The 10,500-nt window shown below is 41.4% G+C and overlaps 1 protein-coding gene across 8 annotated transcripts; it reads left to right on the top strand.

The window, feature by feature from the left end:
• Positions 1 to 311: 311 nt before the first annotated feature.
• Positions 312 to 9,715, top strand: LOC129821263 (transcription factor Sp3-like). Of its 8 annotated transcripts, none has more exons than XM_055878721.1 (8): positions 314 to 507; positions 594 to 705; positions 844 to 941; positions 1,123 to 1,218; positions 1,723 to 2,941; positions 5,407 to 5,593; positions 5,892 to 6,088; positions 6,330 to 9,715. In XM_055878721.1, exons 3-8 carry the CDS (start codon positions 873 to 875, stop codon positions 6,635 to 6,637), a joined length of 2,076 nt encoding a protein of 691 aa, XP_055734696.1. In that variant the 5' UTR covers positions 314 to 507; positions 594 to 705; positions 844 to 872; the 3' UTR covers positions 6,638 to 9,715. The 8 variants fall into 8 exon arrangements, with proteins under 8 accessions (XP_055734694.1, XP_055734698.1, XP_055734696.1 ...); XM_055878722.1 differs by having other exon boundaries at positions 314 to 442; XM_055878719.1 differs by lacking the exon at positions 594 to 705 and having other exon boundaries at positions 312 to 507; positions 1,132 to 1,218.
• Positions 9,716 to 10,500: the final 785 nt, after the last annotated feature.

Below are 10,500 nucleotides of genomic sequence, written 5' to 3' on the forward strand. Positions count from 1 at the left end.
TCTCCATGCAATGACAGATTAATTGGCTAATAGTTACACTAACTGGCTTTAAATTTAGGCTAGGCATAAATCATCTAAATTGAGAGGTCAGTGAAATCAATTAAGAGTATGTTTAAAATCCACTGTGGCTGCAGAACGCGTGTATACATTAACGGTTATCAATGGACAGCATAGCTCCTGGCTCCATATTATTTTTTGTCACCATATTCTTGTTGAGAGAAAAATAAACAGGAAAGGAATTCGTCAGAAGATGACTGACATGTACACTGGCGAATGATACTGTAGTGAATAAAATACGGTAGCCAATTGGGTTTAAGAAGAACGGAGGGATTTCCTGTGCGTTACCCAATCTTGGAGACCCCACCCTTTGTGTTTCCCGCACCGTCAATCAAAATAGAAACAATTGACTAGAATCACGGATTGCAGCCAGCCTTCGAATACTGTAAGCATGTTTCGCTTGTGGTAATACAGAGATTCTGCGAAATAAAATAATTCACGCAATGACTGGTATGTAATGTTCAACCTAACCATCGGTATGTTTGCACCCTTTAGCTAAGCTAATGTTAGCTAGCTGTCTAATATTTTTCCAACAGCTTAGCCAACAGTGAACGTTAGCCTGCATGCTAGCCACAACTACAACATACGTAGCTAGCTAGCTAAGGCTTCAGACAGTTTGATCAACTCCACACCGCAGCTGTAATGGAGGTCAGTCCAGCATGAAGTGTTACGTTATAGCTAGTGGAATAGCTAGAAACAAATTTGCTGCCGTTTCCCGTGTGGAGATTGAATTTAACGCTGGTTTGTTTTGCTCCGTTTCCTTCATTCTGTACCTTGTAACGTTAGCCCCAGAACAGCCAGTGAAACAAGAGGAAATGGCTGCCTTGGACGTGGACAGCAATCAAAGCGAGTTTCTGCAGCAAGACTGTGGCACAGGAGATCAGGTAGCTAACGTTGCTATTTAGAAATTACCCTCGTATGCTTCTCGGTTAGGGTTTCAGTAAGTGCGTGGTGTTTTGTGAAGTTCACACGTTTTAACATTTGTAGTAAAAGTCGAACTTCCTGTGTGGCACCGGACTAACGGCCACCCACTTTCTTCCTTTTAAACCCGCCCATTGTGGGTAGGACACTCAGTCGTCATCGCTCGCTCTGCTGGCAGCTACCTGCAGCAAGATCGAGTCGGCATCATCAGATGGGGGTAACGGTGCTGCCGCTGTAGTGGTAAGTCACCACCACTGGCTCTGCTAGAATGTGGACGACCCCAAAATGTAGTTATCTTTTATCAATAGAACGCGAGTTGTGTCGGCAGAGATATGCCCAAAGGTCATCATGTAGTGAGCTCATATTTGGTTCACACAATATAAATATGAAGTTAGGGTTCTCATGCACCTTCTAGGCAAACAATACTCTGGTCATTAAACACCTCTAAACCAATCTTCAAATATGTTGCTAAATCGTGTGAACAAGCAGCACCAAGCTCTTATTCCTATATTCTTCATGAATGGTAATAACTTTTTTAATGCACATAGTTATTCATAACTAATCATGCTATGGCGTTTCCAACTGGCTGAATACAATAAATAATTGGCTTACTGTTTTTTTAATGTAAGTAATTATTTCACTGCTATCTCTAACATTACATAATTCATCTCAATGTTGCAATGAGGCACTTTCTATGCAAATGAATAGTTTTTATTCACCAAAACAAGATGTTTTATCCTGCAGACGACAGACCTAACATCCATCCAGTTAACAGGGAACCCAGATAGATGGGAGGTTTTGACCCCCACAACAACACGGAAGGAGGAACCTGGCGCGGTCCATATCCAGAGTCGGGGGATCGTGACATCAAACGGACAGTATGTTCTTCCTCTCCAGAACCTTCAGAGCCAACCTATCTTTGTGACATCAGGAAGCGACACATCCGCCAACACAGTGCCTAACATTCAGTACATTCAGACAGCTGATGGACAGCAGCTGAGCTTCTCCACCTCCAGTGAGGAGGGGGCCACTCTGAGCCAAGATGCCACAGGGCAGATCCAGATCTTGCCTGACGGAACTCAGACTATAAGTGTGACTGGGGCTGGAGACATCCTTACTAATAACCAGAACCTCATATCACAGACTGGTCATGTCCAGCAGATCCAGGGTGTTTCTATCAGCAGCTCCACCTTTAACAACCAGGGACAGGTTGTCACTAATGTGCCTATGGGGTTGCCAGGGAACATCACCTTTGTCCCCATTAGCAGTGTGGACTTGGACTCCCTGGGCCTCTCTGGTGCTCAGACTATAGCAACAGGGGTCACTTCTGATGGCCAGCTCATCATGACCAGTCAGCGTGTGGACAGCTCTGAGAGTTTGGAGAAGACAGGTGATCAGCTCTCGCAAACACTGTCTGTAAATGACTCGAATGCTAATGCAGACATGTATGTGCCAACGTCCTCCGCCCAGCTGCCTGAGGCCATGGATGAGACGGGTGTTCTAACCCAAGCCCCAGAGCAGACAGACCCCTCTGGCCTCCAGGAGGGCTACATTCAGCAGAACCAGGTCCAGAACATCCAGGTGTCCTCAGGCCAGTCCATCATCCAGCTGCAACAGGTGCCAGTCCAGACCAGTGATGGTCAGGTGGTCCAGGCAGCAGGGGGACAGACCATGCAGAACGTTCAGCTCATCAACCCAGGGACCTTCATCATCCAGGCCCAGACCGTCACGGCCTCAGGGCAGATCCAGTGGCAGACCTTTCAGGTGCAGGGGGTCCAGAACCTCCAGAACCTCCAGCTGTCCACCAACCCAGCCCAGCAGATCACACTTGCCCCATTGCAAACCCTGTCTCTGGGCCAGGGAGAAGCGCAACAGATCCCCAACCTGCAGACTGTGACTGTCAACTCTTTGGTCCAGGCAGGGATTCAGTACCAGCAGGCAGAGGACACCAACAGCCCTGGAGGTATGGTCTCCCCCTGCATCATGTACACATCCAGCAGACATGCACACCATAATAGTTAGTAACACTGGTGGTTGTACAGCACATTTGAAAGTTTTCACACCCCTTGACTTTTTCCACATTTTGTTGTGCTACAGCCTGAATTTAAAATCGATTAAATGTAACTTTTTTTGTCACTGGCCTACACACAATACTACACACAATAATGTCAAATTGGAATGATGTTTTTTGAAATGTTAAAAAAGTTAATTAAAATGTTTTTAAAAAATGTCTTGAGTCAGTAAGTATTCAACCCTTTTGTTATGGCAAGCCTAAGTAAGTTCAGGAGTAAAAATATGCTTAACAAGTCACATAATATGTTGCATGGACTCACTGTGTGTGCAACAGTGGGGGCTGGTGGGAGGTGCTATAGGAGGATGGGCTCATTATTATGGCTGAAATTGAATGGTATCAAACATATGGAAACCACATATTTGACACCGTTCCATTTATTCCATTCTAGCCGTTACAATGAGCCTGTCCTCCTATAGCTCCTTCAACCAGCCTCCACTGGTGTGCAATAATAGTATTTAACATGATTTTTACTACCTCATCTCTGTACCTCACACATAAAATTATCTGTAAGGTCCCTCAGTCGAGCAGGGAATTTCAAACACAGATTCAACCAAAAAGACCAGGGAGGTTTTCCAATGCCTCGCAAAGAAGGGCACCTATTGGTAGATGGGTAAAACAATAAATTATATCCCTTTGAACATTGTGAAGTTATTAATTATACTTTGGATGGTGTATCAATACACAGTCACTACAAAGATACAGGTTTCTTTTCTAACTCAGTTGCTGGAGAGGAAAGAAACAGCTTAGGGATTTCACCATGAGGCAATGGTGACTTCAAAACAGTTACAGAGTTTATTGGATGGTTAGGAGAACTGAGGATGGATCAACAACATTGTAGTTACTCCACAATACTAACCTAATTGCCAAAGTGAAAAGAATGAAGCCTGTACAGAATACAATTATTCTAAAACTTGCATCCTGTTTGCCACAAGGCACTAAAGTAATACTGCAAAACAATTGCAGCGCTATTAACTTTTTGTCCTGACTAAAGTGTTATGTTTTTGTGCAAATTCATTGCAACACATTACTGAGTACCACTCTCCATATTTTCAAGCATAGTGGGGGGGGGGGGGGGGGGGGGGGGCTGCATCAGGTTGTGGTATAACTGTAATCGTTAAGAAATGGGGAGTTTTTCAGGATAAAAAAAGAAATGGAATGGTGCTAGGCACAGGCAAAATCCTAGAGGAAAACCTGGTTGTCTGCATTCCACCAGACACTAGGAAATTTAATTCACCTTTCAACAGGACAATAACCTTAAACACAAGGCTAAATCTACACTGGAGACGCTTACAAAGAAGACAGTGAATGTTTCCGAGTTACAGTTTTGACTTAAATCGGCTTAAGTCTATGGCAAGACCTGAAACTGGTTGTCTAGCAATGATCAACAACCAATTTGACTGAGCTTGGAAGTATTTTTAAAAGAATAATGGGCAGATGTTTTCTTAATCCAGGTGTGGAAAGCTCTTAGAAAGCTCTTACCCAGAAACACTCACAACTTGCGGCCAAAGGTGATTCTAGCATGTGTTGCCTCAGGGTTGGATACTTATCTAATCAAGATATATTAGTGTTTTATTTTTCATACAAAACAATGACAATTAAATCAATTTGAATCCCACTTTGTAAAACAACAACATTTTGAAAAAGTGAAGGGGTGTGAATACTTTTTGAAGGCACTATATGTAGGAAACCACGGGGGTCTGAAACAAATGATCCCCAGGAAGTAGACTACAGGAAGTAGACTATTTAATTATTGAGTCACCTGATATAAGCCTCCTGAGGCATCAGGCATGATTTGTGCTTCTCTGGTGAGGATTATTAGCTGTATATTCTTGTCAGATTTGCAAATATTTTCTTATAAAGTAAAGAACAAAGTTGTTAATGTAAGAACACACATTTAACAACAAAACATGTGTGTGTAACAATAACATTTTCAGCCGAATAGCTGAAATATATGTCTGTGCCCTTGAGCAAAGCACTTAACCCTAATTGTTCCTGTAAGTTGCTCTGGATAAAATCGTCTGCTAAATGACAAATGTTACAATTTAAACAATTCTCTGACCATATAATCAACACCCTTTATAGATCTGTGAGATATAAACAATCGTATGATTAATTCTTTGAAGATTTGAAGGGTGTGTAAATCATCAAATGGTTTTGTGTCAAGCTGTCCATCCACACATTGTCAAGTTTGAACAGGGGATTTGAATTTGTTCATAGCCAAACTGTCATGAAATCTTTTTAAAAGCATTTAGCGAAGAAGCACTTTTCACTGTGTGGCTTTTGCAGTCCATTTAGCATGCAATTGTTAAAGGTTGTGTTGATATTGATGTGTGGATTGATTGGTCTCCCTCCAGACGTCCAGATAAAGGAGGAGCCGGACTCAGAGGACTGGCAGCTGGGCAGTGACTCCACTCTGAACACCAGTGACCTTTCCCACCTGCGGGTCAGGCTAGAGGACGAAGAGGACCAGCTCGGCGAGGGGGGCAAGCGGCTACGCAGAGTGGCCTGCACCTGCCCCAATTGCAAAGAGGCTGGGGGGAGGTGAGTGAGCTCACCTGCTTATAGCGACTACGCTTACAGTGCTTAACAGCTTAGAGTGGTCAGAAAAATACTTATGGTGTTTAGAATACTAGTTCTCAAGGGTTTTGGGGTCTGAATGGGAAAGACAAATGTTTTCATACATATTATATATTCTGTCTGGTTACTAACAGTCTTACTGTACCCCCCCCCCCCCCCCCCCTCACCAGCATTGGCACGCAAAGGCCCAAAAAACAGAGGAAGTCCACATCTATAAGGCTGTAAATGCAGTATATGAGTGTGTTTGTTTGTGTTCTCTCAGAGGATCCAACATGGGGAAGAAGAAGCAACACATCTGTCACATTCTGGGCTGTGGGAAGGTGTACGGGAAAACGTCCCACCTGCGAGCGCACCTGCGCTGGCATTCAGGGGAGCGGCCCTTCGTCTGCAGCTGGATGTACTGTGGGAAGAGGTTCACGCGCAGCGACGAACTACAGAGACACAGAAGGACACATACAGGTGCACCCTCCCACACCTCAACATTTGCATTACATTTTACATTTTGAAAACATACCTTGTAGGTTGTGTTTATCACCAATGTAAAGTGTCCTCTTGTGTCTTTGGAAAGATATCATTCAGTATAATAGCATTAGTTCTGTAAAACAGATGACATAATGAGTTCATAGTAGTGATGCAGAAGTGACATGGTTTGGTCTGTCCTACTGTTAAAACTTGTCTGGTTTCTCTTTCTCTCTGACAGGGGAGAAGAAGTTTGTCTGCCCGGAATGTTCCAAGCGCTTCATGCGGAGCGACCACCTGGCCAAGCACATTAAAACTCACCAGAACAAGAAAGGAGTCATGAACTCTGTGAGCAACGTGGTGGTGGGCTCCATGGAGTCCGCGGGCTCGTCAGACAGCATCATTGCGGCGGGCGGCACCACCCTCATCCTCACCAACATCCAGCAGGGCTCCAGTAACTCCCAGGACATCCTGGCCAATGCTGAAATCCCACTACAACTGGTCACTGTAGCAGCCGGAGAAGTCCTAGAGATGGGCGAGTCACAGTGACACTCACTTGCTCATCACTCATTTTCCCTGCTTGTTTTTTATATACATGAATGAAATATATATATATATATATATATATTATTTATTACCAGTCAAAAGTTTGGACACCTACTCATTCCAGGTTTTTAAATTTAAAAAAATATTTTCTACATCGTGGAATAATAGTGAAGACATCAAAACTATGAAATAACACATGGAATCATGTAGTAATATATATTTTATATTTGAGAATCATCGGAGTAGCCACCCTTTGCCTTGATGACAGCTTTGCATTCTCTCAACCAGCTTCATTGGGTAGTCACCTGGAATGCATTTCAATTAACAGGTGTGCACTGTTAAAAGTTTATTTGTTGAATTTCTTTCTTTAATACATTTGAGCCAATCAGTTCTGTTGTGACAAGGTAGGGTTGGTATACAGAATATAGCCCTATTTGGTAAAAGACCAAGTTTATATTATGGCAAGAACAGATCAAATAAGCAAAGAGAAATGGAATTTCATCATTATTTTAAGACATGAAGGTCAGTCAATGCAGAACATTTCAAGAACTTTGAATGTTTCTTAAGTGCAGTCGCAAAAACCATCACGTAACAGACAAATCACAACATCAACTGTTCAGAGACTGCGTGAATCAGGCCTTCATGGTCGAATTGCTGCATAGAAACCACCACTAAAGGACACCAATAAGAAGAGACCTGCTTGGGCCAAGAAACATGATCAATGGACATTAGACCGGTGGAGATCTGTCCTTTGGTCTGATGAGTCCAAATTGGAGATTTTTGTTTCCAACCGCCATGTCTTTGTGAGACGCAGAGTAGGTGAACAGATGATCTCCGCATGTGTGGTTCCCACCGTGAAGCATGGAGGAGGTGTTGTGATGGTGTGGGCGTGCTTTGCTGGTGACACTGTGATTTATTTAGAATTCAAGGCACACTTAACCAGCATGGCTACCACAGCATTCTGCAGCGATATGCCATCCTATCTGATTTGAGCTTAGTGGGACTATCATTTGTTTTTCAACAGGACAATGACCCAACACACCTCCAGGCTGTGTAAGGGCTACTTGACCAAGAAGGAGAGTGATGGAGCGCTGCATCAGATGACCTGGCCTCCGCAATCACCTGACCTCAACCCAATTGAGATGGTTTAGGATTAGTTGGAACGCAGAGTGAGGGAAAGCAGCACACAAGTGCTCAGCATATGTGGGAACTCCTTCAAGACCGTTGGAAAAGCATTCCTCATGAAGCTGGTTGAGAGAATGCCAAGAGTGCAATGCTGTCATCAAGGCAAAGGGTGAATACTTTGAAGAATCTATATTTTGATTTAACACTTTTTGCATACTACATGATTCCATATGTGTTATTTCATAGTTTTGATGTCTTCACTATATTATTAAATGGTAAAATATAGAAAAACCCTTGAATGTGTAGGTGTGTCCAAACTTTTGACTAAATATATATATATATATATATATATATATATTAATTAGAAGAGTAGTCAGTTGAAGTCTGTAAGCAGTCTTTTTACTGGGGTGGGGATGCAAAGAAAGCGTAAATGTGGTTCCAATACATACGCACTGAAATGCCTTATTTTCTATCATATTGTGGAGTTAAAAAGGGTGAACGGTGCATAGTTTTTAAGCTACTGTCAATTGTTTAAAGGTTTGAGTTAAATGTGTGTTTAAAAAAAAAATGGTACAGAAATTAAGCGATTGGCTATTGCCAGCCTAAAGCCCTTATGTTTTTTTAATGACAGTGTCACAATCCTTTAAACAAAACATTAGTACTGTCTTCCTGATTATGTTTGTGTCATATTTGTGCTTGCCTAAAACCATCAGCAAGCTTTATCCACATCCTGCTCAGTTGCATCCTGAATAATATTGCAGGTGGCAAATAGAAAACAATTGCATATTTGAAATGTTGTATAATAATTCCTATTGAACTTCTACAATTGATCGGATGTTGTAATATTCATTTCTTGCAAATCAAGTAATTTTAGTGAACAGCTATATCATCGTAAACTGGTTTTATGGTATCTCAAACTCCAAGCTCTTTTAAATGGCTTTTTAAATGTGTATAGTGTAATATTCAGATGTGTTTATTTTGTAAAAACATGATTTCTAAATGATTCGCAATTTAAAAAGTCGAGTCATTTTTAGAGAGAAAAAAAGCCATGCTAAGGGGTTGAATTGCCAAATTTGACTTTAATCTCAGGGTGACTTGGTCATGCACGGTAGAGCAATCCTCCCCTGTAGCCCCTAGAGATGTTGTGGGGTGTTGTGTAGAGATGTGTTATTCGATGGACCAAAAGCATAGTTGAATTATGCTGTCACCGTGTTACCTATGTTCTATAAACTGTATGTCAGGGTCCTTAGAGGACAACCCCCCTCCCTCCCCCTTACCTTTATGAAATAGTTTGGTGAAGAGATGCGTTCTGTGTCCGCGCCTCGCTCAATCAGCCCTCTTAAGACAGAAGTGAAATGGTATCGCAGTAGGCAGTACTCTCTTAATAGCACTCTTCTCTTCATCTGTAGTTTGATAATTCTCTTTTTGTATAAACGTTTTTGTATACTGCCCATGTTGGTATCATCTTTTATCTCTGTCAGTAAATGTTTCTGTCTCTGTCTTATTTCTTTTAATCGGAGTGTTATTTTGACTCCTTTTTCTGTAGTAATATATCTATGTTTTTATTCAGATGATGAAATGTAAGATTGAAGAAAGTGAATTGTGTGCGTTGTATCTGCTGTTGTAGTGACTGGCTCTGGGAAGTTGTTTTCAACTCAGAAGGCCCCCAGTGGCTTTAAGTCCACCATGATATCGTTGAAACGTATTATACCATGTGTGGTTATTAACAAAACACTATATTATACCTCACAGATTCACATTTAGAAGTGAACATGTCATTTTTACAATCTCAAAAAGTTTTAATCCAGATGTTTGTCATGAATCATTATAAACATTTTTGTAACGTGGTATTCATTTCAATGATTTTATTCTGTTTTACGGGAAACAATTGTACAATGTCCACTTTTTGAGGGCATCTTGTTATTTCATACAAAAATGACTAAACATTACCTGGTAGTACGTTGTCTTGTTATTATTGTACTATTATATTACTATGATGTTATGTTATACTATGAAGCGGTTAGTTCTGGACACGCAATCTGATTGGTCAAAAATACGTTGCATACGTGGTGTTACGACTGCATTCAAGTGGCATAATTCTTAAACGAGAAATTCAGTATTTGTGAAATATGATAATGTTAAATATGATAATGTTGTTGGGGTAGTGCCAGAAGGGCCGGCAGTTCACATAGATTTTCTGCACGCTTTCATTGGTCTTCTAAAGTGTTGGCACCTCTCTGTTGGCAGTCCAGTCCAGTAGATGTCACTGCAGCCAAAGGAGCAGGAGACAAACTGACCCTCTGACCTTCCTAGAGCCCCCTGCCGTTTCACTCATCAAGCCACTGAACCCTACAGGAGGTAAAAAAGAGTTAATGTAATGTCCATGAATATGCCTTTCTTAGTATATGAATTCCAGTTTCCTGACTTTGATGTCTTTAACTCTATAGTGAGTCCTCACGAAACAGGGAAAAGGGATTTTCACAAAATGTAATCCATAGAATTGTCCTTTGGAGGAAAGATTGTTGACATACATTTAACATTTGTATTTTAAAATTTCAATGAGAAATTATTTATCCAAGTAGGCAGATTTATTACATTTTGGGCTTACCCAGGCCTTTAAGACATCATAATGTTTCATCTGTAGGTGCTATAAAGCAACAATTGGTGTCATATGAAGCTTTACCTCTTGCTCTGTAATATGAGTAGTATTTTGATTTCAATAACTTGTTTAACATTTAGTT

Source organism: Salvelinus fontinalis, chromosome 23, assembly GCF_029448725.1.
Source record: "Salvelinus fontinalis isolate EN_2023a chromosome 23, ASM2944872v1, whole genome shotgun sequence".
NCBI lineage: Eukaryota > Metazoa > Chordata > Actinopteri > Salmoniformes > Salmonidae > Salvelinus > Salvelinus fontinalis.